General features: G+C 53.3%; 4 protein-coding genes across 8 annotated transcripts in view; 2 read left to right on the top strand and 2 right to left on the bottom strand.

Moving 5' to 3' along the window:
- Nucleotides 1-9765, top strand: part of MYRF (myelin regulatory factor) — a 34185-nt gene extending 24420 nt beyond the window's left edge. The window contains exons 15-27 of one of the 4 annotated variants that reach the window (XM_015588898.2): nt 173-333; nt 407-479; nt 757-845; nt 1105-1173; nt 1586-1666; nt 1844-1929; nt 2040-2225; nt 2419-2670; nt 4319-4406; nt 4631-4705; nt 5001-5106; nt 6521-6595; nt 6790-9765. In XM_015588898.2, the coding sequence (XP_015444384.1) occupies nt 173-333; nt 407-479; nt 757-845; nt 1105-1173; nt 1586-1666; nt 1844-1929; nt 2040-2225; nt 2419-2670; nt 4319-4406; nt 4631-4705; nt 5001-5106; nt 6521-6595; nt 6790-6870 (1422 nt within the window). In that variant the 3' untranslated portion in view covers nt 6871-9765. Of the gene's footprint in view, nt 1-172; nt 334-406; nt 480-756; nt 846-1104; nt 1174-1585; nt 1667-1840; nt 1930-2039; nt 2226-2418; nt 2671-4318; nt 4407-4630; nt 4706-5000; nt 5107-6520; nt 6596-6789 lie in introns of all 4 variants that reach the window. The other 3 variants (XM_015588900.2, XM_015588899.2, XM_015588901.2) reach the window with 3 other exon arrangements.
- Nucleotides 9766-9900: 135 nt separating this feature from the next.
- TMEM258 (transmembrane protein 258) lies at nt 9901-12998 on the bottom strand. Its single transcript, XM_006911221.3, has 4 exons — nt 12878-12998; nt 11345-11454; nt 10629-10764; nt 9901-10018 (listed from the first exon to the last, which is right to left on the bottom strand). Exons 1-3 carry the CDS (start codon nt 12983-12985, stop codon nt 10638-10640), a joined length of 345 nt encoding a protein of 114 aa, XP_006911283.2. The 5' UTR covers nt 12986-12998; the 3' UTR covers nt 9901-10018; nt 10629-10637.
- A 76-nt stretch (nt 12999-13074) lies between these two features.
- On the top strand, nt 13075-17662 carry FEN1 (flap structure-specific endonuclease 1). The gene is made up of 2 exons (XM_006911220.3): nt 13075-13352; nt 15764-17662. Exon 2 carries the CDS (start codon nt 15785-15787, stop codon nt 16928-16930), a length of 1146 nt encoding a protein of 381 aa, XP_006911282.1. The 5' UTR covers nt 13075-13352; nt 15764-15784; the 3' UTR covers nt 16931-17662.
- A 1580-nt stretch (nt 17663-19242) lies between these two features.
- Nucleotides 19243-27918, bottom strand: part of FADS1 (fatty acid desaturase 1) — a 13894-nt gene continuing 5218 nt past the window's right edge. Inside the window, exons 6-12 of one of the 2 annotated variants that reach the window (XM_006911219.3) lie at nt 25331-25391; nt 23914-23990; nt 22930-23027; nt 22633-22729; nt 22275-22354; nt 22044-22169; nt 19243-21668 (exon numbers count right to left, since the gene is read on the bottom strand). In XM_006911219.3, the coding sequence (XP_006911281.1) occupies nt 21617-21668; nt 22044-22169; nt 22275-22354; nt 22633-22729; nt 22930-23027; nt 23914-23990; nt 25331-25391 (591 nt within the window). In that variant the 3' untranslated portion in view covers nt 19243-21616. The remainder of the gene's footprint in view (nt 21669-22043; nt 22170-22274; nt 22355-22632; nt 22730-22929; nt 23028-23913; nt 23991-25330; nt 25392-27918) is intronic. The other variant, XM_015588727.2, reaches the window with a different exon arrangement.

Raw genomic sequence — 27918 nt, 5'->3', positions numbered from 1 at the left:
CTTCAGAGACAAAGACAGGGAGCCGTGTGTGGGCGCTGTTGCTGGACTGGAGGAGAGGCTAGCCTGGGTAGGGAGGCTTCGAGGGGTTCCCCTCCTGCTCCCCGACGGGGCTGTAGCCTGGCGCTCGCAGGGGTGGACCGTGCCCTCAACATCGGCCCATTGCCCGAGGCAGGAGCGCATCTTTATGGAGAATGTGGGTGCTGTGAAGGAGCTGTGCAAGCTGACCGACAACCTGGAGACGCGCATTGATGAGCTGGAGCGCTGGAGCCACAAGCTGGCCAAACTGCGGCGACTGGACAGCCTCAAGTCCACCGGCAGCTCAGGAGCCTTCAGGTGGGGGTGTGGGGCGGGGGAGGGCAAGACCCCCTTCCCAGAGGCACCTCTGACCCTGGCCTTCTTGCTGCAGCCACGCAGGGAGCCAGTTCAGCCGGGCTGGCAGTGTCCCACACAAGAAGAGGCCCCCCAAGTTGGCCAGCAAGGTGAGGGTGGGCAGAGGTGGGAGGCAGGTTGACTGGGGCCTCCCCAGCCCCGCGGCTTGCCCCTCCCTTTCCAGCTTGCCCCTCTCCAGGCTCACTTCACGCGCTTCCCTTCTCATCTTGACACTCTAGCCCTCCCGGCCCCGTGTCCCCTTCCTTGTCCTCTGTCCACCACGGGAATGAGGAGCCCTTAGCAGCCCCACCTCCAGCAGAGCCCACAGTGGGTAAGGCCATGGGCTCCCTAAGTCTGGGCTTCTTCCTTTCTCCTCTCGGTCCTCAGCCGTCATCTGTGGTCCCAGACCAGGCCTGCATCAGCCAGCGCTTCCTGCAGGGAACCATCATTGCTCTGGTGGTGGTCATGGCCTTCAGGTGACTTGTCCCGCAGGCTCTGGGGTGGCCGGCTGGGGGAGCTGAGCTGCCCACACACCCAGGCCTGAGGGGAGAGGATGATGTGGCCTGGGAGAGCCCCTGAGGTCTTGGGGAAGGAGGGAGGCTGCCTCATCCTCATTCCCCTGCGGCTGGGAGACCAGTTACAGGCATCGACTGAGAGCCCAGGCCCTGCCCTTGAGAGAGAGAGAGCTGGGTGGTGGCTCCAGCTCTAACCGTGGCCCTTCTCTGTGTTTCTCAGTGTGGTGTCCATGTCTACACTGTACGTGCTGAGCCTGCGCACCGAGGAGGACCTGGTGGAAACAGATGGGTATGTCCCTGGAGGCCTGGCTGCCAGCTGAGCCACTAGGCCAGGTGGGGCTTTAATGGGCAGCCCAGGATCAGAGCAGTCTCATCTCAAGGGGGTTCCACCTCAGGCTTTCGGCCTGCTGGGAGCTCATAGGGGTAGGTGGGAGGGTCTCCCTGGAGTAGGGGAGCCGTTTTTCTGTCCCTGCAAAAGCCAGTGTTTTTTTCTGGCCTACTCAGTGCTCCTCCAGGTAGCTGGGCCTCTGAGAGTCAGGGGCATCTGAGGGGTCCGGGCTGGGGAAGGAGGGCCACGGTGGGACCTCGGGCTCTGTCTGCCCACCATCACCCTCAGCATCTGGGGCCATCTCTGACTGTGTCTTCTCTCTTTCCTTCCCTGCGCCTGTTCCCCGGCCCCTTCCCTCTCTGCTGTCCCTTAGCTCTTTTGCCGTGTCCACTTCCTGTCTGCTGGCCCTGCTCCGGTCCCAGAACCCTGGGGGGAGCGAGGCCATGTGCCCATGGTACGTGTCTGGACCAAGCCCCGTCCCTCCTGCCTAGGCTCCTGCCATCCTTCCTCCTGCCTCCTTTCCACCTCCCCTGTCCACCTCTGCCTGCCCCTCCTGCTTCTCCAGGACTCCCAGGCTTCCCCACTCAGACCCTTCCAGCCCCTCTGAGCTCAGCCCACCCTTCCCCAGCAGGTCCAGCCAGAGCTTTGGGACCACTCAGCTCCGACAGTCCCCTGTGACCGCTGGGCTGCCAGGCACACAGCCCTCTTTGCTGCTGGGTGCGTTTCTGGGGTGGGTCTGGACGGATGGGGTCGGGGAGAGGTGGCTGGGTCCTGGGTGGCGGGCTCTGCTGCCCCGCTCTGGCTCACACAGCCTCTGGCTTCCTCAGTGACTACCGGCCTGACCAGCTTGGTCCCAGGTCCTGTCATCCGCGCCTTAGACCTGTGTTCCAGCCACCCCTGCCCCGTCGTTTGCTGCTCCTCACCCACGCCAGGCCCTACCATTGACCCTAGTCTTGGCCCCAGCTTTAACCCCAGCCACGGTCTCAGCCCCAGTCCCTCCACCAACCGTTCAGGTATGGCTATTTCAGGGCCAGGGTTTGGGTCGGGGGTTTTTATCCGAGTCCAGAGAAAGGCCCCCAAAGATGCATCGCTGGGTCTCCTGGAGCAAGAGATGGGGGTCACCCAGAATCTAGTGGGGCCCTAGAGATAGCTGGGCAGGAGACAGCCAGTTCCCTCTTCTCAGCCTGTCCCTGATTCTATCCACAGGCCCCAGCCAGATGGCCCTGCTGCCAGTCACCAACATCAGAGCCAAGTCCTGGGGCCTGTCAGCCAATGGCATTGGTCACTTCAAGCATCCAAAGAGCTTGGAGCCTGTGGCCAGCCCTGTAGTCCCCTTCCCTGGGGGACAAGGCAAAACCAAGAACAGCCCCAGCCTTGGTCTCCATGGCCGGGCCCGCCGAGGGGCCACACAGCCTGGCCTGGGCCCTGCCCAGCCCACTGAGGCCCGGGGCCAGCCAGGTACTTGTCCTACCCGCTGTACCTCTCAGCCCAGCTGGCTGGGCTCACTGGCCAGAGTCCCTTTCAGCCCAGTCATCTGAGTGCACAACTACCAATCAGCGGCCATGTGCTGAGCATTATTGCGTACCAGGAAGCTGGCCAGGAGCCTTACACAGATCACCTGATTTAATCCTCAGGACACTCTTGCAAGAAAAGAACTATCCGTTATTCAGATAAGGAAACGGAGGCGTAGACAAGTGAAGTGACTTTCTCAGAGTCGTGTGACCCATCAGCAGCAGAGGTGGAATTTGATTCCAAGTCTGCCTGGCTCCTTTTGTGTCACCATGCCTGGGCAAGGAGGGTGCTGTACAGGGTCAGTCCCCCCAGGTTTTCCAAACTTCAAACCCTTGGTTTAACAAAGAGAGCGAATCCTTGATTGCAGAAGTTTTCAAACTGGGCGTCTCCAAGGCGCCCCGGGGCTGCCGTGGAGGCTGAAGGGGAAGCCAGAGCCTTCTGGCTTCAACCAGACGCCTCCGCTCTAGGTGTTGGTCTTCCTCGTGAACTTTCATTTGATGGGTTTTGTGGCTTAGAGGAAGAAAAAAGCTTAGAAACTGTGGCTTTCAGAGATTCGAGGTCAAAGTGATGGGGAAACTCCACAGGCTAGATGCTCACCAGGCAGCCGTTTCCTGGGCCTTGCTGCGTGGCTGTACAGGGCACTGGGGGTGACGAAGACATGCCCTGCCCCCAGAGAGCTCAGAGACGCGAAAACATCTGTGATGAGGCTCTGAGGCGACCCACAGGCAGCCTGACGGCGAAGGTGGGGAGGCGATCAGGGAAGGATCAGGAAGATGACACTGGAGCTGAGTCTCTGAAGGACAGTGGGAGTTTGCCCAGAAGAGAAGTGGAAAGGCGTGTTCCATAATGTCTGTCTGATTCCTGTCCGTGGCCCCACGGAGTATTCTGGGTCCCGTTGGTGTCCTTGGGTGAAAATGTCCCAGGTCCAGCAAATGTTTAGTGGCCGGTGGCCCCAGCTTCCCCTTCCTGGGCGGATGGTCAGGCTGAGCGGCAAGCCTGCAGGTGAACTGAGAGGTTACAACCTCGTCTCCTCGACCTCTCCTGTCACACTTCAGTCCCACCCCCACCCAGCCGGCCTGTCCGTGGTGGCTTAGTTCGGAGAGGGCCACAAGCAATGGTGTGCTGGCAGATGTTTAACCACTGGCTCTGTGTGTGTGTAGGTGGGTGGGGGGGGTTCTGATGTGCATGTGTGAGTACTCCCACCCACTGGCTGACGGCTTGCTGCCTGCTTGAAGTCACTGAACCCAGAGTGGGGAAGAGGTGTGTGCGATCAGGGACAGAGGCCTGAAGAGCGGGCTCCTGTACCGCCCTGGCGAGGGATGCAGAAGACCATCCCTGCTCCTGGGTGTGCTGCTTCTGTCAGGGAGACAGACCTCAGGCTCATGGGAACTGGCTGGTCCTAGGGCTGCTGGGGAAGAGGCCGGTGTGCCCGCCCCCCGCCCCCGCCATCGTGGGAGTCTGGAAAGAACATGAAATTACTCATACTAAGGTGTGAGTGGTTGATCCAAGTCTGGCAGGGAAAGGCTTGGCTGCTTCTGATTTGTGTCCTGCCTTGTCACCCTCCTCCCTGCCCTAACAACCTCTCTCCTTGCAGACCCAGTGCCCTCCTTCACCTCCATCCAGGTGCTGGAGAATTCGATGCCCATCACCTCCCAGTACTGTGCTCCAGGAGATGCCTGCAGGTGGGCTTGGCTCCCTTCACCCCAAAGACAGGTTCCCTCAGGTGTCATAAGCTCAGCAGTACTGATGCCCAGAACTTGCCCCCCACCACCCCCCAGGGAGGAAGGCTGGGCAGTCCCTTCCTAGGCCCCTGAAAGGCTCAGTAGAGACTGGGGGCTGAGGAGTGCGTTGGGGCGGGCGCCCGTCGGGGTGGCCTTGGGCTAAGGAGCCGGTGTTGCCCTTTCAGGCCTGGGAACTTCACCTACCACATCCCTGTCAGCAGCAGCACCCCACTGCACCTCAGCCTGACCCTGCAGATGAAGTGAGTGCGCTGTGGGGGAGTGGAGAGACGCAGTGGTCCTCCACAACTTGGAGAAAGGGGCTGAGGACGGATGCAAACTCTGCCTGCTCCATACTTAACTGGCCGTGTGACCCCGGCCGTCTCTGGGCTTCAGGATGGTCTAGGGCCTTGACGATCAGGCATCATTTTCAGACTGTGTGAGGGTTCAGTGGCTTGTGTCAGCGGGGCAGGAGACGTAGAATGGAGGGCTGGCTGGGAGGGAGCTGGGGTGGAGGAGCTCGGAACCCCATTTTCTTGCTAACTGGGCCTTCCCCAGCTCCTCGTCCCCAGTGTCCGTGGTGCTGTGTAGCCTGATGTCCAACGCGGAGCCATGTGAGGAGGGGGACTTTCCACAGAGCCTCCACACCCACCAGGACACCCAGGTAGGGGGCAACTGGGAAGCTGTGGTCCAGCCAGGCCCCAGAGCATAGCTGGGCCCCAAAGCAGGTGAGAGGGAGCCAGGTCAGAGTGAAAGTATCTCCAAAGGGGACATTTTGGGGCCTGTCCGGGGAGGGGACCTGTGTGCCCTACTCACTGCTGAGCATCTCCTGGCCCTGTCCCTACACACAGAGCCCTGGGGAGACAGTTCCATAAGGACTTACCTGGGACCAGTACAATGGTGGGGACGAGGAGGGAGTCCTGAGCCCATGGCAGGGAGGACTAACCTTGACTAGTCTCCGGGTCAGGGCAGCCGCCCCGCAAAAATCATGTTTAATTGAGATGACACCTGACGGACAATTTGGGGACAGTGTCCCAGGAGGAGGGGAAGAGAGAGAACATGGTGTGCCAGTAGGGCTGGGAACATGGGGTAGGCTGTGAGTCGGGGGAGGCAGTGGGTCGGAGGGCCTGGACCTCAAGCTCAATCTAGAGTGGTGGCACAGCTCCATTTGGGAGGTCCTTGGGCTCCACGGAGAGGACCACCTCTTGCCCTGATAACCAAATGGCTGGGACCCTGTCACTGTCCAGCTTCTCACTGGCTGTGTGACCCAAAGTCTTGACTCTCAGCACAAATTAAGGGAACTTCTCACCCTTCCCGTGTTCAGTCAACAAGTATTCATTAGGGCTTCCACTGTCTCAGACCCTGTGCTGGGCCCAGCTTTGCGGAGACAGAGGTGGGGTACGCACAGGCCTTGCCTTCCGACAGTGCATGAGCCAGGGAGAAAGGGCATGCAGAAAATAACTTGAGTAGAGGATGAAGTGGGGTTGGGGGCGGGGCAGAGGCCCAGGTCCTGTGGCCCTAAAGAGAGGAGAGAGCACCCGAAAGCGGACGGAGAGCCCCGCGACACACTTATTAGACCTGGAGCTCAGGCCCGAACCCACACGCTACGGAGGCAAAGCCAAATCCTTGGGTAGGAGGCGGGTAAGCTGCCTGTGGCTGGGCCCCACGCTGCCCTGCCAGGGAGAGAGCATGACAGACCTGGGTTCGATGTCCAGCTCTGCCACAAGTCACCATGTGGTTTTAGGCAAGTAACTCAGTTTCCTCATCTATAAGCGGTCACCTCATTGGGTTGTAGCGAAATACTTCGATGAGCCCGAGGCATACTGGGTGAGAGGGAAGGTAGATAAGACAGGGGCCAGGTGAGGGCAGCCGTGGGCTTGTGCCTGGCAAAGTCTGCACTGAGGGTGGCTGCCACTGCTCCCCAAAGCAGAACGTGCTTCCTGACCTCTCTTCAGAGCTTTCTGCTTTTCCCCTTCAAAGAACTGGCCGCGCTGCCCAGACCTGCGATGGCCGAGTGAGAGGGATTCTGGTTGGGAGAGGAGCAGAGGGCTGTGCTGACCCCTTTCTCCTCTCTCCAGGGCACGTCCCACCAGTGGCCAGTAACCATCCTTTCCTTCCGCGAATTCACTTACCACTTCCGGGTGGCACTGCTGGTGAGCACGGGCACCCCATCCATCCCTGGGGGTCCAGGCACCTGTATCTGTATGGAGCTTGGGAGGAAGGATGGGAAGTTTGTAGAGCACACGGCAAGACTTGGGACAGTGTCAGGCCAGGTCAGCAGAGGGAGTGCCTCCTGCCTTGTACCCCCCAGAGCCACCTCACCCATCCCCCCTGCCCTTCTACCCAGGGTCAGGCCAACTGCAGCTTGGAGGCCCTGGTCCAGCCAGCCACGGACTACTACTTCCGCTTCTACCGCCTGTGTGACTGAGCTGCCCTCCCTGAGGCAGCGCCACACCAGGGCCTGGGGGTCCCCGGCTGCCCCTTCCACACTGGATGCGGTGGTGTTACACTGGAGCCCACTACCCACCAGCTCTCCACTGTTCACTGGCATGTCCTCGGAGAGACTGAGCTGGGCGTGGCCCTCCCCTCGACTGGTGAAACTGGAAGTCCTCACACTGGAGCTGCTGTTCCTGCTGGTTGCCCCTCTCACACCCCACAGAGACCTCCTGGGACCAGGACAGGACCGGTTCACACCTGTCCAGATGTGGCAGTTAGAGGACTGGCTTCAGGTGCCCCGGAGGCAAGGGGAAGCCCGCGACAGTCCAGGGCCCACCATCCCAACCTCCCTGCCCGCCTCTACGACCAGCAGGGGCTTGGATCGAGCCCTGAGACTTGGCTGGACCCACGCGTCAGTGGAGGGCTGACGGCCCTCACCCTCAAAGCTGCTCCCTGGGGGATGGCTAGGTGGTAGACTTTTTGGGGTTTGACTGTTACGCTGGACTTGGACTTCGAAGTTTTAAGTGTGGCCCAGGAGGTCTCCTGTCCCTGGGAGAGCTTGGCTCCGAGAACTCCCAGGGCAACTGAAGCCAGCCCTGGATGAGTCAGAGAGACCGACCACATGCCTTATGTACACTTTGTACTTGGTAGAACCAGTAGGGCCAGTGGGCCAAGTAAGCCTCGGCCCGTTGAACCCGGAGTATTGTGGAAGGGAAATTCCCTGTGAGCCTCCAGGAGGTGGTTCGGCCCCATGGCCTGGGCTCCTGGGAGCTGCCAGAGCTCTCAGTGGTGTCAGTGACCCATCATTCTCTCCGAGCAGAGGAGCAGGAATCCCTGCAAGGCAGCAGGCCGTCTTGGCTGGTGGGTGGACGCAAATAGCTTTTGCTGTTATTAATGAAGTAATTACTAAAATGCACTTAAACTGGGGCAGGAGTGGAAGGATGGAGATTGAGCCCTGAGGGGTCACTTGCAAAGACAAGTCCCTGGCTCCCTCTGTTGCAGGAGCCTCAAGACACCCATCCCACTCCCAATCACCAAGACTCTGGCCTCTTCCTCCACTCTTTGTTAGTGGCCTTGTCTCCCCAAACCAAGGGCTCCTGTGCTGGCCTTGGACAGCCAAGCTGGGGGAACCCGTGCTTGGCAGCAGGCCCAATCTCTGCCCGCTCCTCCCAGGAGCAGAGCGGGGGACTCGGGTTAGGGCAGCAGTGTTAAGTGCCAACGTTAGTTCTCTCTTAGTGGGTGCCTGCAGCATTCTGCGGCCGCATCCAGGCTCATGGAAGGAGTGTGGAAATCACTTAGCCATGTCTGCTATGGGCTCAGACGTGGGGACAGGACTTGCCATCCGTCCTTGCTTTGTGATAGTCTGCCACCTCTTTGGGAAGCAGGCCTTGCCCCTCTCCCCTGATTCCAGTTTTGAACAGGAAGCCGGGTTGGGGGGGCCTGAATCTTGAAGCCTATGAACTGCAGGTCCCTTTCTGCCATGGATGTCAAAGCACTTATTCTCAGGATGGGGAGACACTGGAGGGTGGGGTGTAGGGGGCTAGTGGGGATACCTGGCCTCCCAACCCCCTCCCCAAGGTGGCTCCATTCCCTCATTCTGACATAGGAATTACATGGCTCCCCATACCATGTGGGGAGCCCAGCCTTACTTAAGACTACTCTGTTCTCCCTCTTCTCACTGGGGGAACCTCCCTAAATGACTTAAAACTGCCAAGCCCTGCCCCCTGTAATAAGATTCTGGGGCTTCTTCTGTGGGGTCCATGTTCTTAGGCTAAGGCCCTTCAGTCCTTAACTGGAAAGTGACTCTCCACTGCCCCCTGGAGCCCATCTGGACACAGCACGGCCCCAATCTGGTTAGCAGCTGGCTGTTTCCATGGCTGAGGAGGGGGTCCTCAGTGCACCTGTTGGGGCCAAGTAGGGGCTCTAAGCTGCTCAAGGGGCAGGGAGGGGTCAACCTTGGACCAAAGTTGCCTTAAACCCAATAAGGTGAAAGGGCGTAAGGGAAGGTGAATGGGCCGCCTGCTGGAGGCTGACAACTGCCTGGCTGGTGCTAGTGAGTAGGTGTCTTGGCTCCGTGCCCTTACCCAGGGGCTGGCAGCCATCCCTCCCTTTCTCCCTTTTGGCATTTATTCCTGTAGCCACTGGGCTAACCTCCCCCAAGCTTCAAGCTGTACATAGGGCCTCTCAACACCCAAACCCCTGCTCACACATCTCCTATAAAAGCCTGCGTGTGCATAGAGCACCCCTCTCTCCCAGTTAACTTCCAGTTCCCATCCCTGAGCATTGACTCATATTTATCATTTACCAACTCTGACTCTGGAGGAGGCGAAGGGAAGCAGCCCCGGGCCTGCTTGCTTCCCGTCCCCTGAACAGCTCTTTTCTTCTGAAGTAAATATCCGTATATAAATAAATGTATAAATATGGCTTTGTATCTGAGCTTGCATCCCAATCTTCTTGAGATTGTTCTGGTAGGAGATGGAGTCACCTGTGGGGCTAGGACCAACTGCCATCTCTGGGGCCCCGAGCCAGACAGATGTTTTGTACCCCATTATTCTGCTTAGCTTCATGCTAGACTTGGGCACAGGATTCAGCAGCCCCCTCCTCTAACCATACCCCACGGACCCACCGCTGCCCCACCTGGGTTAAAAGTAGTCATCCTAGGAAAAAGCCTTCTTAGGGGACAAACTGAGCCTTTGAAGGTCCCCAGCCATGGAAGGTGGCTGCATTTAGAGCAGGGGACTGGCCCAGGGCAGACCTGATTGGTGTGGATTCCTAGAGAAGTCTCTAGAAATAGAAGAGGGCAGGCCAGCCACTTCCTATCCACAGGTAAGCCTTTAACTCCAAGGACAGGACACCCCTCCTATATCCCCCTTTTCCCCTCATAGGCAGAGAGCAGGGCACCCCAGCAGCAGGAACCAACTGAAAGGCGGAAGAGAAACAAGAAGGACTGGGACTGGGGAAGTCATGTAGGTCCCAGCACCAGCACCACCCCCACCCCACAGAATGGGCACCAGACAGGGCAGTCACATATCTACCTTTATTGTGAGCTGCATTCAGAGCAACTGGAACACTTCCAGCAACAGTAAAAAAAATTAATTTACAAAAGCAGGGATCCGGTGGCGAAGCTGCCTGGATGGAACCTGCAAGAAGAGACGGGTATCAGAACGAGACCAGTGATCCTTCCTTGCACCAACTTTTCTCACCGAGCTCCTATGCTGCAGGGGCAGGGCTTACGGGCACAGTTCTTTGAAGCTGAGCCACCAGAGCCAATTGTGACGTTTGATGGATTACCTGCAGCCAAGTATTCTTTCTTTTTTGGTTTTCATCACTTAGCTGAGATTTAGTTCAATGCCTGAAAACATCCAGACTAACCAAAACAATACTCCTTGCAGCAAATTTTAAGTCCCAGACCCTGACCCCTTCTGGCCCACTCCCCAGCAGCCTCTCCAATTCATTGGTGTTATGACGTTTACAAATGCAGATGTATAACCATGGGTAGCCTGTGCCCACAGCCCTGTGTAGGACATCCTAAAGCCAGATTGACGCCCTGGGCGGCAGGCAGAACTCAGAACCAACAATGTAGTCACACTTGGCTCAAAGCCCCATTAGGAACAGAGAAAGAGGCACATGTGTCTGGTGTCACTATCCATTCTGAGTCCATTTTCATTAACCAAGGAATGTATAGGCCTGAGGACCCTGCTGATGTGGGTGTGGGACTACTCCAGTGTCCCACCCTGTCACAGCTCTTACCTTGGGAGCTCATACATAGATGCCAACCCAGAGCAGCAGGAAGAGGACTCCAAAGCCCATGAAGAGTGAGGCCACCAAGGAGATGAGGAGCTCTTTGTAGATGTCCCGAGTGTACTTGGTGGAGGTGACCTCATAACTCGCAGGATGGTTAAGGAGAAGCAACGGGATGGGCTGCACAGGGCAGGAAGCCTGGCCAATACAGCTCTGGGAGAAAGGTATGGGCTCTGGGCTTTCTGGGAGACTTGTCTGGCTCAGTGCAGCCAGGCAGAGGGGCCCAAGTGATGACCTGGACTCTGGTACTCCATACCACCCCTCTACCACCCAGGAAGAAAATGAGGCCCAGAGGGATTGGGTCACTCACCCCAGGTCACACAGTTAACGCATGGTGGAACTGGACTAGTCAGATTTCCTGACACCTGAGGGCACCCCTCCTTATACCACTCTTCCAACTTCAGATCTCCTATGCCTAGCCTCTAGTCCAGCTAAGCCCTCTGCTCACTATCCTAGAAATCTGAAGAGCAAACTGAACTCACCCTGAACTTGGAAAATAAGGCCACAACCTGACCTTGGGCATCAAGAACCTTCCCTCGACCTCCTTACCCTCTTCCATCCCCACACCAGAACAAAACTGGCAGGGTGCATGTACCCAGCATGGTTTCTGCCTCAGTTTCCCACATCACTAATTCTGGCCCACTGGCTGCGCAGTGGAAGGATACACGAAGAACCAGGCGGTGAAGAACATGCCAATGGCCAACAGCACCACGGTCAGATGGGGAAAGACGGCTGGGTTCACTGGGCTGGTGTATCTGCTCATGGCCTCGAGCTCCTAGGGGAGGGCAGAAGATCAGAGCAGTGAAAGAATGCCATGACTTCAACCTGGGGGCATCTCTGGGGTCATCAAGGAGCCTTGTGCAGCTGTGACTGCCAAAGGCCTGTTGCAGCCTGGGAAATGGAAATCCTTCAGAACCAATATCAAGTGATTCAGTTGGGAAATGGCAACAATTACATCTTAAACTAAGGTGGCACTTTGACTTTTCAGTATGAGACAAGAAGGGTGGCTGTGAGTCAGAGGCTGAGACACAAAAGGTGACTGACTGATCAGCTATAGATCAATGGTCCTTAACATTTTGAGGCCACTAACCAGTATGAAAAAAAATGTGATGAAAGTCATGGACTCTCTGCCTGTGAAAAACCACATATAAGGAAAAGTCTATGATTTTAGGAGCTTTATGTTCCCATGTCAGTAGATCAGAACCAGTACCCAGATCTCAAATTCTAACTCTGTATTTTATTATGGAATTTAGGATCTACAGGCAAGACAGTTAAAATTCTGGTTTTACTGAATGAGTCTCAGTCAAGTAGTTACAGTACTTATCTCATAGGGTTAATGTATGATTTAAGAAAGCATCTGGTTACTGCCTGGCATAGAGTAATTGCTTAATTGGTGTTTGTTTCCTTCCCAAAGTTTAGGGAAGATTATGAGATAATGCCTGTGAATGAAGGCTGTAAACATACAATTTTGTACGAATGTTAACTTCCATTGTCACCCACCAGCCAACGTTTCTAAAATCCAGAACATAACAACTCTAGAGAAATAAACTGACTCCATTGTTCTAAGAGACACTGGAATTCAATCCAATAAACATTTATGCCCCCCTGAAAATGACAAAGACAATCGCTGCCATTTATTGAGCCTGCAATTGCAGGCCCTGTGTTTGGCATCGGGAATACAAAGATGAATAGACATCATCACAGGGACAGAGGCACGTCAGATGGTGGTCACCAGGAGGCGTGGCAGATAACAAAGAAGACCAGGACACGTGGCAAGAGGTCAGTACAGAGGTTGTGGGAGCTCCCAGGAGAGTGCGGCTAAATGCCTGAGGGTATTGGAAATGCTTCACCAGGAAGGAGACATTTGCCTTGTAGGATGAGTACGAGTTCGGCAGGTGGAAGAACTTTCCAAATATAGAGAAAAGCTTGATCGTACGTAACAGTGGCAAAAGCTAGAAGAAATTAAAAATGCGCCTCACGCCCCTCACCCTTAAAACTCACGAAGTCAAAACCTCTGCCTGGGGAGTCCCTGGCAAAGGGCTTCCCTTCCCCGCCCGTCAGCCCAAGCCGGAGGATATAGAAGCCTTCGGCTCTCTGGATCTCGGGCGACTGAGGCCTCTGCGAGAGAAGCGGGGTGTGGGGACGGGCCCCGAGGGGATCCTCACAACCCTGTTCCGAACTCCCCTCATCCCGCTCACCATTTTGCCGGGCTCTAGGTAATCCGCCGCTCCGCCACCGGAAAAACGCGTCAGTACAGCAAGCGCGCTGTCCGGCCGGAAAAGGAAGTGCGCCTGCGCAAGTGGCATTGTGGGATTTGTAGTCCTGTGATTTTTTTGGGGGGGTGGGGCGGTGTAGCTGGGGCTGGAGCCTGCTGGGATCTGGGGTGGAGTAGGGGAAGCGGTGGAGAAGGGTAGGGTAGGGTAGCTGAGCAAGTTCGTTCACCTTAGTCCGACTCTTCGTCGTGAGAGAAGCTGGCCAAGGGGGCCGGGGCTTGCACTACACTTCCCGGGAGGCTGTGCGCAGCGGCGCGTCCCGTAACGGGAGCGCGGGCTTTGGAAGGCAGCGGAGCGAGAGGTGATCTGCGGCTGAGCTGAAGCGGTAGCGGGGCTGAGGACTGTCCTGGGCGACACCGGACCAAGCGCTAGCTGCCGAGGCCTCGTGCCCCTAGGCCAGGTGAGATGACATGGGAAGCTTCTCCCAAGAGCAGCGGGGTTCGATTTGCGCTCGGCGCTATGGCGGGCCGGCTGCCGCTCAGGGCGGAGGCGCGAGCGCCGTCCCGCCACTTTTCCCATTGTGGTTCTTGGGCCAGTCGCGTAACCTCCGAGCCTCTGTATTCATTTGTAGAAAGGATAGTAACTTGCGTATTTCGACTAAGATCCTGGATGACAGTTTTAAACTTCATTCGTTTAGAGCCGTCTGTTGGATGCTGAGGCAGGATAACCGGCTAACAAGGCATTGCCTTCTCAGTACACGTTCCAGCAAAGGAGCCTGCTTGAGGCATGAGCCAGAGCATTTGTGGGGTCTGGAGGGAGAGGGAGAGGAGGGACAGGGACAGGGAGAGCATGTCGGCAGGTTTTCACCTGTTATCTCAGTTTACCCTGGCAGTAATTCTGCAAGACGGGCATGGCATTAATCTTATTTTATAGATGAGAAAACCAAACTTAAATGGCTTAGTATCGTCACACTAAGTGACTTAATGATGCTGCACAGAAGGTAGGTAAACACTGGCGCCCAAATTCAAGGCCACAGCCATTCACGGGGGAACTAAAATGAAACCTTGAAGAAGGGGGTCGAGGGTGGCAGGTAGAGGGCACAGTTGAGCAAGTGAGAAAAGGCCGGCCTTATCCTAACTTTTCTATGGGGTCCCAAACTATAAAGATAGGTTGAGAACCAAAGCATAGAAGATCTCGATGTCATGCAGAGGTGTCTGGACTTTTCTTGGAAGAAGGAATATCACAGGGCCGTTTCTGCTTTATTTAGAAAAAGAATCCTGTGAAGGAAAGGTGGGAACAATTCGAAGGTCTGGTATGATATTTCTTAAAGTGTTGACACATACCACACCAGTGGGTACACGATGACTTTAAGTTTCACTCAAACAAATCTTTTTTAATAATTATGCATTATATTAAAATATAACTGATAACATATCACTTAAGATGAGTTCTCTCTTTCAACTTATCTTAGTTTTGAAACAATGGTCTCCATTTAAGGAAGATATTAAGTGAGTGAAAGTACAGGCTTTAATTGGAAATGGCAAAAAATCGTGAGGGCTGTTTGGGCCTGACTGAATTTTGGACAATACCATTCTAGGAAATATTTGTTAAGGGGCCTGAACCATAGAAATGCAGCACTGGGCTGAGTGACTAGATCAGGACCTGGGGTGGGGTAGGAGCTACGGGGTGTACATCTCAGACCTGGTGGTGGAGGGAAAATACAAAGGAAAAGACTTAAAACTCCTAGCAACATCATAGTAGAAGTAGAAACTCAAGTGCTGTGGGGACACTGAGGGAGATTAGTGCAGTGTATGAGCAAGCCACATTAAAGAGACTGTAAATTATTATTAAAAATTTAGGGGTGACATTGATCAACAAAATCCAAAAAGAGACTTATTTTAAAGAACGGGCTCAGGAGATTGTAGGGATTGGCATGTTTGAAAATTATAGGACAGGTCATCAGGCTAGAAACTCAGGCAGGAATTGATGCAACCTTGAGGCAGAATTTCTTCATGAAACCTCAGTTTTTGCTCTTAAGATAGTTCATGTGATTTGGATGAGCCCCCCGCGCCCCACCACCATTTGGAGAGCTACCTCTTTTACTTAAAGTAAACTGATCATAGATGTTAGCCAGATCTACAAAATATGGCCAAGGCAACATTTGGATTGGTGTTTGATTAAATAATTGAATGCTGTAGCCTAGACAAGTTAACACGTAAAACTAATCATCACAGCTGCTAGACGGAGGGAGCGGAGGAGTGAGTTGGGGATGTTCGATGACTGGTATAAAGGCACGAAGGAGGAATAAATGTGTTGTTCAGGAATTGGCAAGAAGATGGATACTGAAATGTTTGTTTCACCGCTTGACACATTCAGCCAGTGTATTATGGTTGCTTTTGTCTTTGTCTCATCTCAGATTCATTGTCTAACCAATATTTGCCTGCCTTCCAGGACTCAGTTCTGCCTTTATGATCCCTGGACTCCTCCGGACAGGCCAGGCAGTCTGGATTTGTGTGATCCTTGACACAGACATCTCTTGTAACCCTTATTGCACGCTAGCCCTATTGCTGCCTTATCCACAAAATTTTAAGTCCCTCAATGACATCAGTAGCGTCTTATTCTGCTTAGCACCCAGTTTAGTTCTTGATACTCAGAAAGCCTTAGTATTTACTGAGTGAACTTCTTTGCTAGACTGTAAGTTTCTTGACAGTGAGAACATTGTCTTGTTCATCTTTTCATCTTCTGCAGGGCTGACTTGGTGTCCTTTTTGTTGCACTAAATTTATTTACTTGAAGGCACGAAGTTGGCGAGATAGCAACTTGCCCTTTTTGCACCCTTAAGTTTCTTGTTTTACTTGCCTTTCTTTTTCAGCCGTTCCTCCTCCGTGTCGCTATGGGTATTCAAGGCCTGGCCAAACTGATTGCTGATGTGGCCCCCAGTGCCATCCGGGAGAATGACATCAAGAGCTACTTCGGCCGCAAGGTGGCCATCGATGCCTCCATGAGCATTTATCAGTTCCTGATTGCCGTTCGCCAGGGTGGGGATGTGCTGCAGAATGAGGAGGGTGAGACCACCAGCCACCTGATGGGCATGTTCTACCGCACCATCCGCATGATGGAGAACGGCATCAAGCCCGTGTATGTCTTCGATGGCAAGCCGCCACAGCTCAAATCGGGTGAGCTGGCCAAACGCAGCGAGCGGCGGGCTGAGGCCGAGAAGCGGCTACAGCAGGCTCAGGATGTTGGGACTGAGGAGGACGTGGAGAAGTTTACTAAGCGACTAGTGAAGGTCACCAAGCAACACAATGATGAGTGCAAGCATCTACTGAGCCTCATGGGCATCCCGTACCTCGATGCGCCCAGCGAGGCAGAGGCCAGCTGTGCAGCCCTGGTGAAGGCTGGCAAAGTCTATGCTGCGGCCACGGAGGACATGGATTGCCTGACCTTTGGCAGCCCTGTGCTAATGCGGCACCTGACTGCCAGCGAGGCCAAGAAGCTACCCATCCAGGAATTCCACCTGAGCCGGATTCTTCAGGAGCTGGGCCTGAACCAGGAGCAGTTTGTGGACCTCTGCATCCTGCTGGGCAGCGACTACTGTGAGAGCATTCGAGGCATTGGGCCCAAGCGGGCTGTGGACCTCATCCAGAAGCACAAGAGCATCGAGGAGATCGTGCGTCGACTTGACCCCAGCAAGTACCCCGTGCCGGAAAACTGGCTCCACAAAGAGGCCCAGCAGCTCTTCCTAGAGCCTGAGGTGCTGGACCCAGAGTCTGTGGAGCTGAAGTGGAGTGAACCAAACGAAGAAGAGCTCGTCAGGTTCATGTGCGGCGAAAAGCAGTTCTCCGAGGAGCGAATCCGCAGTGGGGTCCGGCGGCTGAGCAAGAGCCGCCAGGGCAGCACGCAGGGCCGCCTGGATGATTTCTTCAAGGTGACCGGCTCGCTCTCGTCAGCGAAGCGCAAGGAGCCCGAACCCAAGGGATCCGTGAAGAAGAAGGCGAAGACTGGGGCGGCAGCAGGGAAGTTTAAGAGGGGAAAATAAACAAGTTCCCCTTCAGTACACCTCCGTGCCCAGAGTTATCTGCCCCGTCCCCTTGAGGGCTGGCACTGGAGAAGCCTCCCCTGGGGCAGGGAGGGGACTGCGTTGCTTCTGTGGCATGCGCCTTCTCAGTACTGCAGTTCCCTTTTTTACTTGATCTTATGGCAGGAAAGCCGCAGAGGTACTTTGTTTTCTTCTTTTTTTAGCTCAGGAAAGTATGTCAGCCTCAAACTACCTTTCACTTTAATGGACACTGAATTCATTGTTACGTAAAAGTGATAGCAACAGGTTTTGAAGAAGGGAGAGGGAGAGAAATGGTGGAGACAAAAGACTTTACAGAAGTGATTTCCTGGCTGGCCAGCCGGTGGCCGGTGATGGCGGAACCAGACCACGCTTCTCTGGTTCAGCCTTGACCCACCATGAAGGAAGGACAGCCGGCAGGAAGACCCGGTCTTAGCAAATAGGAAGAGCTACTAAGAAATAAGACAGGCAGAGAGCTGGAGTACATGGACTTGGCAACAAGGGTTCGATTACTGGCTGTGTGTCCTGGGGTGGGCAGAAACTTGAACTTGCTGTGTAACTTGAGTCTTTAGTCATTATTTAGAGGCATAAGGTGGTGAAGTTCTTCTCATGGCCTTTCTGAGGCAATCAACTGAGTCGAGACTTTGGGAAAAGATGCTGTTATGTTTTTGTTTTAAGGTTATGAGAAAAGAGTCAATAAAATTATAAAAGTAACCAGAATTTCATGTTCTTTGAAAACATCTGATATGATATCCCAGGCTTCAGGCAGAATGTACTGTTCTCTTCCTCCCAAGATAGCGGGCTGCAATTGCACCCTATTAACAGATGGTTTGAGGAGTGGCCACAAGATGGCGCCATTCCCCATAGACCGGCCAAATCAGCTTGAGTGGTACTTCAGCCATTTGGAGGATACCGAGTTCATCTTGCTGGGAAAGGAGTTTTAATAAATTGAGTAGGTTTCTAGTTTTCCACCCGTGTGAGTTACCTCCTTTCTCAAGGAACTCCTTTGAGGAAGCCTCACAATTTAAATCAACTACTAGGTAGCATCCAAGCATTTACAGTACCAGTTTGTAAATTGTGAAAGCTGCCACGCAAAAATCACCTCCTTATTCCTTCTGTGATGTCAAATTCAGGTTGCTGTTTCTTGTAGAGATGGTGTTTTTGTGCTTCGAAAGTTTTATAATCCTGATAAAACTTAGTAGGGAGCTGTCCCGTTTGAGTTTCTTAACTTTTTAGCATTCCTATCACTGTCATTTGAAGTTAACAAGGACACTTATGTAAGAGGTCTGAAATTTAAGTTGATGTTTTGGCAGATTAAGCAGGTGGAAGACTAAAGATTAGTGGTTTTTCAAAATTGTTAACGGAGCAGCCTATCTTTTAAATAAAATCTCGTGGAATCTCGGGATATAAGAGCTCTTGGTGGAAGCTTGAATGGGATCGTCTTTCCAGCATAGCCCTCATATCTAGGGGACTCTGAAAACCACTGGTGTCGACAGAAAGTTCTGTGTTGAGGGCAGGGGTCTTTTTTGTTCACTGGTGTCTCCAGCAGTTAAGTAAAACTAATTTTCTGCAGATCGAGTGGAGCCACACACCTATGGAAGCTCTATTTTCTGATTCAAGTAATTTGATTCTAAGCCTGCAGTAATGCTGATGGGTCCCAGAGGTGGTAAGACCTCAGGGAGCTATCACCTCAGCGCAGTAGTTCTAGTTAAGGGCCTGCACCCTGTGCTAAACAAGCACATAGTGGTGTTTTTCTCTTGCTCTTTGAAGTCGACTTGCCTAGTCTTTTCTAGATGTTTATTGCACACCGCAGGGAAAATCAATTTTGCAAATTTTTAGTTAGCATATTGTTGCTCAGGTTGCTGTTCTAGTTAGGTTAAAAAGGCATTGCTTTATGTAGTCCAGCTCTGAGACGTTGTGCACGCAAAGAAAGATTCAGGCAAAAACGGGACTATCCGTACTGAGACTGAAGTTAAAAAGGGTGAGGACATTGCCTCACAATAGGAGGAAGCAGTGCACATAAAACCTGCCTGTTATCTAGGTAATTTACCATTTGAACACGCAGGTGTCCTGGGAAGGGGTTGGCTTTTCTTTTCCTTGCCATAGTCCACCTGTGCTTTAGTGTTTTCTAGAGGTCCCGATGTTCCTTTTTCTGTCCAAGGGGCTTATGCAAAGGGGAGGCTGTGCAGGGATCCATTCGGAAGAGAGAGCCACAGAGGTGGATAGTAACTTACAGGAGAGGCACAGGTGGTCCTACTGACACATGCAGAAGAGCACTGCGGATTACAATAGCCTTCATTTGGTCAAAATTCATTTTATTTTCAGATTTACTTCACTGGGATGTGGTAACAAAATTGGCACATACAAAAAGGATATTGATAATGGACCTACTTACAAAAATGGCTCCAGATAAGTAAGTGGTTGAAAGATGAAAGTAACAAGACAAACAGTTGGAGTTTTTAGGAGTTCAGACGTTCTGCCACAATCTGTGACTGGAGGTGACTTGTCCTATCTAAGCCCGTTTTCTTATCTGTCATTGGATTTGAGATCACTCATGTTTTCACTGTAACTGGACCTTTTTGTCACTGGAATGTCCCTTTTTGGCCATGAGGCCACACTGGTCTCGGTTAAGGAGAGAAGGCCACAGTGGTTGAGGTGCTTTGAGGATCAGGACTTGGCTCAATAAGCTCCACTTGGTTTGCTCAGATCAGGCTGCCTGAGGCCAAAAGCCAGATGGCTGGATAGGCTGGTGACACCACACCCAAACCTCAGGTAGCAGGGAACAGGGATGGGGAAGGTCAGCACCTATGGAGTGAGGAAGCCAATGAAAATAGGACTCTTCAGTTCTGCCGCTCAGCTTTCTACCCAGGCTGTTTTAAATGATTCTGCCCACATGGGAAAGATCTGAACTCTTCTGCAACCTGCTCTCCCCCATGTTTGTTTTTTAAATCTTTTTGTCTTTGCTTTGACAAACTTCGAAGAAATCAAGACAGCCTTTCTATGGATGGCGCCTAGTCTCATCCCAACGCGCTTCATTTCCTTGATTGCATTTAGTTTTAAGACAATGGCAAACTCTCCCAGGGCTGGGCTTTGTCCTTCTAGTTTGAGGTTCCCTCCTCCTAGTGTCCCAAATGCTCAATATGCTTAGAGTAGATGCTGCTGAACAGGCGAACAGTCCCCTCGCCTGGACTGAGGGGCCGTGGGTGTGGGAAGGGAAGAGAGTGTGAATGCTGGTGACAAGCCCTGGAGTTAAGGTGAGACCGGGGGAGGGGGTGGGGGGGACACATAACATTCCTATGTCTGCTCTGTAGAGATGGGTTAAACTTTTTATCTTTTAAAAACCACGAGATTAAAAAAAAAATTGCATTTCAGTATTAGACTGATATGCTCCAGAGATTATTCTAAATTCCTACCTGGTCTCCAGCAGAGAAAGACACTTGCACGAAGTTGACAGTTAATTAAGATGCCTAATGACAGCAACGTTGATCACAAACTTCTGTTTTTATCTTCCTATTTCTGGTTTAGAACTATGAAGTGATGACATTTAACACCACTGCTCCTGCTCAGAAGTAATGCTGTAACAATTTAGGTTATAGAAAATTTCTCACAGCTTTTATATTCTTCATGACTGAAACCTGTGTTTTCCTCATGACTGGGAGGTGACTCAGCATCTCCTAGCTCGGTCACTTGCGCTCACTGCCGTTGTATTGAACTTGGACTTATAGGTAGGGAAGCAAAGAGAAACCATTAGGAGCCCCATTTGTTTCTTAGGAGGAGAAGATTAAGTCGTCCCATCTGCTCACTTGTATATAGAGCAAGAAGTGGACTCCCTGTCCTAGGAGTGTTTTGTTCCTCAAGTGCTGGTTAGAAGAGATGAATCAAAAGCTGAAGGGATTTTTAATGGCCAGCAATTCTCTTTGCTAGCCATTTTGGCAAGACCTAGGACCTTGGTACCCTGGATGGCACATGAGACCAAAAATCAGTCGGGGCAGCATCCCTCAGGGCCAGATGTCTCCAATACCACATCCTGGCCTTTGCCCTGCCTGCTTCTAAAAATGGAGAGAGTGCTTCTCCGGAAGCCTGAGGCAGACATGTCACACCCCGCCCAGAGTGAGCTGAGCTCCCAGGCCCTGCGTTTTGTCAGGTCTCGGAATTCTCAGCGCTAATGCTTCCTTTCTACATCTTGCTCACAAGGTTCAGCTGCTCCCTCTCCCTCCGGCCTGCGAACCTCTGAGGCTTGCAGGCGAGGGCGGAGAAGGCACTGGAGTGGACAGGTGAGATGAGCTCACCCCTTTCCTGGGCGGAATTTTAGTGGTAAATCTTGCTGATTTCTGGGCTTAGTAGGTCCTCCCTATTCTAACACCTTCCTGATTCCCTCTTTGTTCGCTGACCATCTGCATCTGACAAACGAGCAAAAGGAAACAGCAGAAGTTACATCCCTGCCCCAACGGCACCATCCCTTCTGGGGGGTGGGGGAGGGAGGAGGGGGCTTGTGTGTTCCCATTGATCTGCCTAGAAGATAAAGGGGAGGGGTTTGAGCCAGAGCCTTTATCTCCTCAAACCCACTCCCTCTGCATATAGAACTGTAGTGGCATCATCCCTCACGCTCCCCTCTACTTCAGCTCCAGAGGCTCCTCCTCCATATGGGGGGTGGGGGGACGGCTGTTGTTATTGGTGCAGATAGGCATCAAGCCAGAGCTGCCCGGACTCCTTCAGTGAGCTGTGGGGACGAGATGGAAGCAGGCAGTGAGGCGGACTGAGCCGAACCGAGCCGAGCCGAGCCGAGCCCAAAAGCCAGACCACCCACCAGGAATGTAGTGGTGCTTGCAGAGGTATGCAGAGGTATGCAGCCCGTGTCCGCGACCCTTCCGTGTGAATGCTTTCCTCCCCTCTGCCTGAGAAAGAGCTTGGGCCATGGCACTGAGAGCAAAGGACCGACCTTGCCCCAAGACCGATAAGAGTGCCCTGCTTTTGCCTTGGCGACCTCCATTCCAGACAACTGGGAAAAACTTCTGCTCCCACCCCCCTCTTCACCACCCCCCTGCCCTGCCCTCTCCCTGCCCTTCCAGCCGTCTTCCCAGGCTCAGATACTCACTGCACAATGTCGGCAAAGGCCGAGAGCAAGGGCTTGGACTGGTACTCTATGCCATGCTTGGCACACAGGGACTGCACCAGGGGAGCCACTTTGTGGTAATTATGTCGCGGCATCGTGGGGAAAAGGCTTCAGGGAGAACGGGACAGTCAGTGGCTTCTGCTCCTCTGCTTCCCCCACTCCCCACACGTGGACCCTCCCTGAGACCCGGCTTTCCAGCTCCCCCCGACTCACTGGTGCTCGATCTGGAAGTTGAGGTGCCCGCTAAACCAGTCATTGAAGGCGGACTTGTGGACGTTGCATGTTGCCTGGAGCTGGAGGAAAAGGTCGGGGAGAGCATGGCCCTGGATGCCAGGTGGAAAGGCTGGTCCAGCCCTCCCAGGTAAAGCTGTCTGAAGGGAGGGGCCGTGGGACTGTCCCTGGTCACTCCCTTCTCCACATGGTGACAGGAGAGAAGCTTCAAGCTAATAAGGCAGTGCTGCTGGGGACTTTCGTCATCGTTACTGCCCCCGCCCCGTGCCCTGCATCTCTGCCTACCCACCCCTTTTCTTAGTTGTGTTATGCCCAGGTCTTCCAAGTGACTGTCCCTTACCTGGGTGGAGACCCAGTCCATGTTCCGGTCGTGATCGATGTGCATGGGGATATGGTTCATCTGTGTCACCCACACAAACCAGTTGCTTTCCAGGAACCTGGTGGATAAGGCACACAGACGGAAACAGTACAAGCAGAGTCCGGAGTTCTCACTCTCCCTCAGACACCCGCTCCAGCCTGGCCACCTTCCCGAGCCAACACCTGACATAACCCCTGCTACGTAGTCCCCAGACCAGACCGGTCACTCCCAAATATCTGCTTTTCTTCGCCAATCCCTACTCCTCCCATCAAACACTACCTGACCATGAAGAAAAGACCCAGGAGGCCTTTCACCCCCAACAACGGCACATAAGTGAGGAAGAGGCGGACGTAGAAGGTGATCATCCAGGCCAGGTCCTGCAGGGGGAAGCAGGCAGCATTAGGACTGGCGCAGAGCATCTCACTTCACCTGTTTCTTTGCATCAGGTGTGGCCATTCTCCCAGGTACCCAGGCTGGATTGTCTCCTCTCAGTGGCCCAGCCCTGCAGTATCGAGTGCCACTGCTCCTTCCTTCTGACCCCCAGTGCACCTCCAGCCCTCCGTGCCTGTTTCCTTGACGAGTGCCAGGACCTACAGGGTCTCCTTGCCTCTAGCTTCTCCCAACCCATCTAAATCCTCATCCCTTCGTCACGCTGCCAAATGAATCTTCCAGCACCACGGCTCAGTCTGTGCCAGTGTCCTGACGAAATCTCCAGTCACTTTTCTGCACCGTCCTCCTCCTGACACTCGAATCCTCCACAGAATGTCCAATGACAGACCCACCCCTCACTACCCAGCTTCTCTGTTCAGAGTCCATTCTCCCTCCGCCCCACCTCTGCCTGTCCACCAAGGTCGGCTAGAAAAGCAACTTCACAAAGACTTTTCTGATGCCTCTCACCCAGCTAGTTGCAGTCGGGCCCCTTTTGGAATCCCAGAACCTTCTGCCTGTACCTCTTTTCTCTGGTGTCAACCGCATCTTGCTTCACCAGAAGTTTCCTGAGAGTTGGTGCCATTTCTCACTCATTTTCCCCAGTCCCCCCCTGGCTTTATTCCCAGCACAAGAACCACAGGAGAATGAAATAGGCATTGGGAGTCCGGTGGTCTGATGAGCTCAAATCCTGCCACCTAGAGATAAGGAAGGTCCACAGCTGGTTCTATTAGGCCTGGAGTGCATGTCAGTGGGATTTCCCCTGGAGAACCCCTTTGCCCTCCCTCAAGGTCCTGGAGACAAAGGATGCGGGACTCCTGGACCACGGATACTCACCACCCACTTCTTCCGCTGGATAACAAAATAGAAAATATACCACTGGAAGTAGAGAGGCAGCAAGGCTGGGGGCCCAACTGGGGAGGAAATGGAGACAGGGAGGAGGAGGTGTGAGCAGCATGAGGGTCACCGGAGAGCCAGCTGGTGCGGGAGGGACGGCCTCTGGCGTTTCTGCTGTCTCCTGCTGTCCCCCTAGCTGCCCTGGCACTCCTCGATCCGCCGGAACTGGCAGGCACTGAATGCAAAATCTCCCGAGACCACGCCAGGAGGGTGAGGGGCGGGAGTGGCCTTCTTTTCCAGTGGAAGGGGGCAACTGGGGGAGGTCAAGCCCCCTGCGTGGAACTTGCTCTGCTCCCACTGCTAATTAATACTCCTGGAGTTACCCTGGCAACAGCCCTGCCCTTGCCTGGGGCCTTCGCACCGACCTTACACCTGTCCTGACAGTCATCTGCCGTGTGTTCTATGCAGGTGAAGGGACAGGTGTGTTAGGAGACAGGGAGGTCCTGCTGATCCTTCACGGACTGAAAGCTTACTTCCCTGGACTAGGGAAACAGGCTTGTGGCCCCCAACCTGAAGCCCAGAGGTCGGCTGTGGGAAGGGGCACGAGGCTTCTCTGAACACTGAGAATTGAAGAAGTGGGTCCAGTCCCACGTGCTGCCCCATTTCCTTTTCCGTATCCCTTCTCTGCATGGCCCCGATGCTCCCCTGTAACCCCCCACATTACAATGCCCACCTTCGCTCCTCTATTCCGAGATGCCCTGCATTCTTACATTCTTTCTCCCGACATTTCTGCTCCAGCCTCTACCCCATCGCCCTTTCCCCAGGAGGTGTGGTTGGTTACTACACAGTTAAAATAAATTCCTTCGAGTTAAAATGGAATCGCTGGAATCACACCCTCCCTTCCTTTGAAATTTTAAATTTTTAAAGGAGTTTTAAAACTGACCATTATGAAGCAGATTTTTAAACGAGGGAACAGTCTTCAGAAAGAGCTTAAGACAACTACGCAACGGCTCCTCCACTCCCTCTTTGGGTCTCATCTTCCCATAGCTACATCTGTCTTTGTTTCCTTGGGGCTTGGACTGCACCCCACCAAGTCCCTAGACCCAGGAATGTGTATGACAGGGTTCAAGGTATGGCTTAAGGCTTAGTCAGGATGGCCCCACCCAACCACTCCGCGAACCACCTTTGAGCAAACATCAGCATGGCGCTGGCTTTGCAATGAGAACAACCTTTGACCAAACATCAGCCTAACCGTTGGCTTTGCTCAGCTGAGATGGTAGGCAGCTCCCGCACAAGGAGTAACCTGTTGGGGCGAAGTAGTTCCTCTAGCCTTTACCTAAAATACCAGAATCCCCTGGAGAGTCATCTCCTCACGTCCCTCCCAAGGGAGTCCCCTGTGTTGGAAGGAGACACTCACTCAAGAAGAAGTATTTGTGCTGGTGGTTGTATGGCATGTACTTTTTCTTCTGTTTCCCAAGCTGTGAAACAAACAAACAAACACAAATCAGCACCCACAGACTGGTTACCTGCTCCCTTCACCCTCTGACCTTGGCCGTTCTCTTCTCAGGAAGCTCTGCCTACTTCCAGGGGCTGCCAGCTTGTTGTTATTGGAAGGCTCTAGCAGGCTCAGCCCTACCTCCAGCACTTGGCACATAAAGCCCCAGGCTTCAGTCTGCTAAGCGTGCCACACCGTGGCACGCAGCTCAACGATCCATGCCCACACGAGGCACGCACACGACAGTGCCTTCCTGTCCTCGGGACTCCCGTTTATCTGAAGACACCTCTGTACCTTTGTCGTAAGGTGTCCAGGCCCTTCCACCCTCTCCCCTTCCCTTATCTCATCTGGTTCTTTTTTCACACCAGCATCTCCATGGTCAGCCATTTTTACTCCTACACAGGTCAGCGTTTCCTCCACATCCAGCCCTGAGAGACCCCCATCCACATCTTCCAGACTCTGGACTCCAATATGAGCTTTATAAAACTCCTTGTGGACAGGACACCAAGAACAACTTGGCAGGCAAGGTTTTCCCCAGTGAGTGGTGGTTATTTTGCAAGTCTAGCTACTGAAGACAGCCTGGAACCTCCAGCATGGACGCACGGAAATAGGACAGCAAACTCTGCTTTCTCACTTGATGACTCCTTTTGCTCTTCTCGCTCCGATTAGTTCTGGCGACCAGAGGACCACAGGGCTCAGGAGAAACTACCCAGAGCAAAATGCCTGCTCATTCTTCTTTCACGCTTCTACCCACTGTTTTGACAGATCATCTATTGAAAGCTAATTCTGTACTTCTGCTAAATGAAGCATTCTTTCTATATTAACTGATTCATTCGACAAGTATTGGGCACCTACTATGTGCCAGGTACCGTTCTAGGTGCCGAGGATATAGAGGTTCCTACCTTCATGGAATTTATAATTTGAGGAGCTGGTGATAAATCTATATACAGAGCTCAACACAGGTACAGATTAAAAATAAGACAATACGACACCAAGTGAAGAAGGCAGTGTTTTAGCTGGGGTGGTCAGACACGGCCTCCATGACATTTGAACTAAGGACTGAATGATGAGAAGGAGCCAGCAATGTGAAGATTCAGGGGGACAGCATTTAAAGCCAAGGGTGCAGCCAGTGCAAAGGCTTGGGATAGTCAAGGGACAGAAAGGTGGTCAGTATGACTGGAGACAGTAAGCAACAGCGGGGAGAATGGTTGAGAAGGCGAGAAAACTAGGGACGGCCAAATCAAGTTGGACCTTACAAAGCCCTGGTAAGGCCATAGAAAAGAGTGTGGATTTTATTCTGATGGTGATCGGAAGCCACTGGAGGGCTTTCAGCAGGTGTGGCACGATCTACTGAGCTTTAAAAGGCTCCCTGGCTAGCAGTGGGGAGAATGTACTGTAGGGGGCAGGCATAGTCCCACGGAGACCAGTGAGGAGGCGCCAACAATAATCCAGACCTAGGATGGACCAGATCTGGGGTGGGGAAGCAGTGGAGCTGAAGTCGATGGATGTGGGGTACATTTTAGAGGCAGTTATTGACAGAGCTTGCTGATATGGGATGAAGTTCATCCCATCCCAAGCAACATTACCTGAGAGGGGCAAACCAGAAGAGGAACACCTGTCTTACGTGTGGGGTGGGGCAGAGCTGCGGCCTCCCACTTTGAAACTGTTGTGGAAGGGAGCCTGGTCCACTGCTGCCTGCTCAAATGGCAATCACGTGCCATTACGCTCCTAATAACAGCCCTGCTGTGCTTTGACTCTTGGAAGCCAGGGGGTTATATTTAGGGTCAGGTGTCCCCTGCAGCTCTTGTTCTCCAGAGGCACTGAGGTGGAGGCCACTGGATCAGCACAAGGATCAATGCCCAATCAAACTGTACCCAGAGAGAGAGGGCGAACCAAGCACCAAGTAGTCTGTAGCCCAGGCATTTACTAACATATGAACAGGCCGCCTATCTTCAACCTCCTAACTAGGTAAAAAAAAAAAAAAAAAAAACAAAGGCTATTTTGATCCCAGATCATTCCCTATTTTTAGTGTCTACAGATAGGAATTTCCTGAAAACCCTAGCTCCAAGAAGCAATAAAGGCAGTGGTGTGAAAAGGCTCTCTTCCACTTAGACTCCTACCTTTCCCCCACCTCCTCTTTATTCCCCCCCCCACAAAACTTCCACCCTTGACCCATGGATGTTGCTGTTTCTCCTTAAGAACTGGATCTCTGAAGGTGGGGCATCTCCTCCCACACACTCACAGCCCCCCGGGTATGGTCCGTGGCTCCACCTGGGGTGCACACCCAGGACCTTCTGGGTGTAAAGCAGACATGGTAACCACTACACTATGGAGCCACCCCAGACTCCTACCTTTTTTTTTTTTTTAACTCTCTGCAGTGTCAACAGAAGTGCTACCAAGCACTCCATGCTCTGCCTGATAAATAACCCACATTGCCCTCAAAGTAGCCACCTGAGCCAGGAGGAGGCCACGGTTGGTTCGTCCTTACACACTGTTGACCGACAGTGCTG

This window comes from Pteropus alecto, unplaced genomic scaffold, assembly GCF_000325575.1.
Source record: "Pteropus alecto unplaced genomic scaffold, ASM32557v1 scaffold43, whole genome shotgun sequence".
Classification (NCBI taxonomy): domain Eukaryota; kingdom Metazoa; phylum Chordata; class Mammalia; order Chiroptera; family Pteropodidae; genus Pteropus; species Pteropus alecto.
This window is presented reverse-complemented; position numbering and strand designations above follow the sequence as displayed.

Coding starts and splice junctions, on each gene's coding strand:
- FEN1 (XM_006911220.3), top strand. CDS start 15,785: ATGGGTATTCAAGGCCTGGCCAAACTGATTGCTGATGTGGCCCCCAGT.
- TMEM258 (XM_006911221.3), bottom strand. CDS start 12,985: ATGCCACTTGCGCAGGCGCACTTCCTTTTCCGGCCGGACAGCGCGCTT. Junction 11,455..12,877: donor ACCTAGAGCCCGGCAAAATG/GTGAGCGGGATG, acceptor GCCCTCCCCTAG/GAGCTCGAGGCCATGAGCAG. Junction 10,765..11,344: donor TTCACCGCCTGGTTCTTCGT/GTATCCTTCCAC, acceptor CCATCCTGCGAG/TTATGAGGTCACCTCCACCA.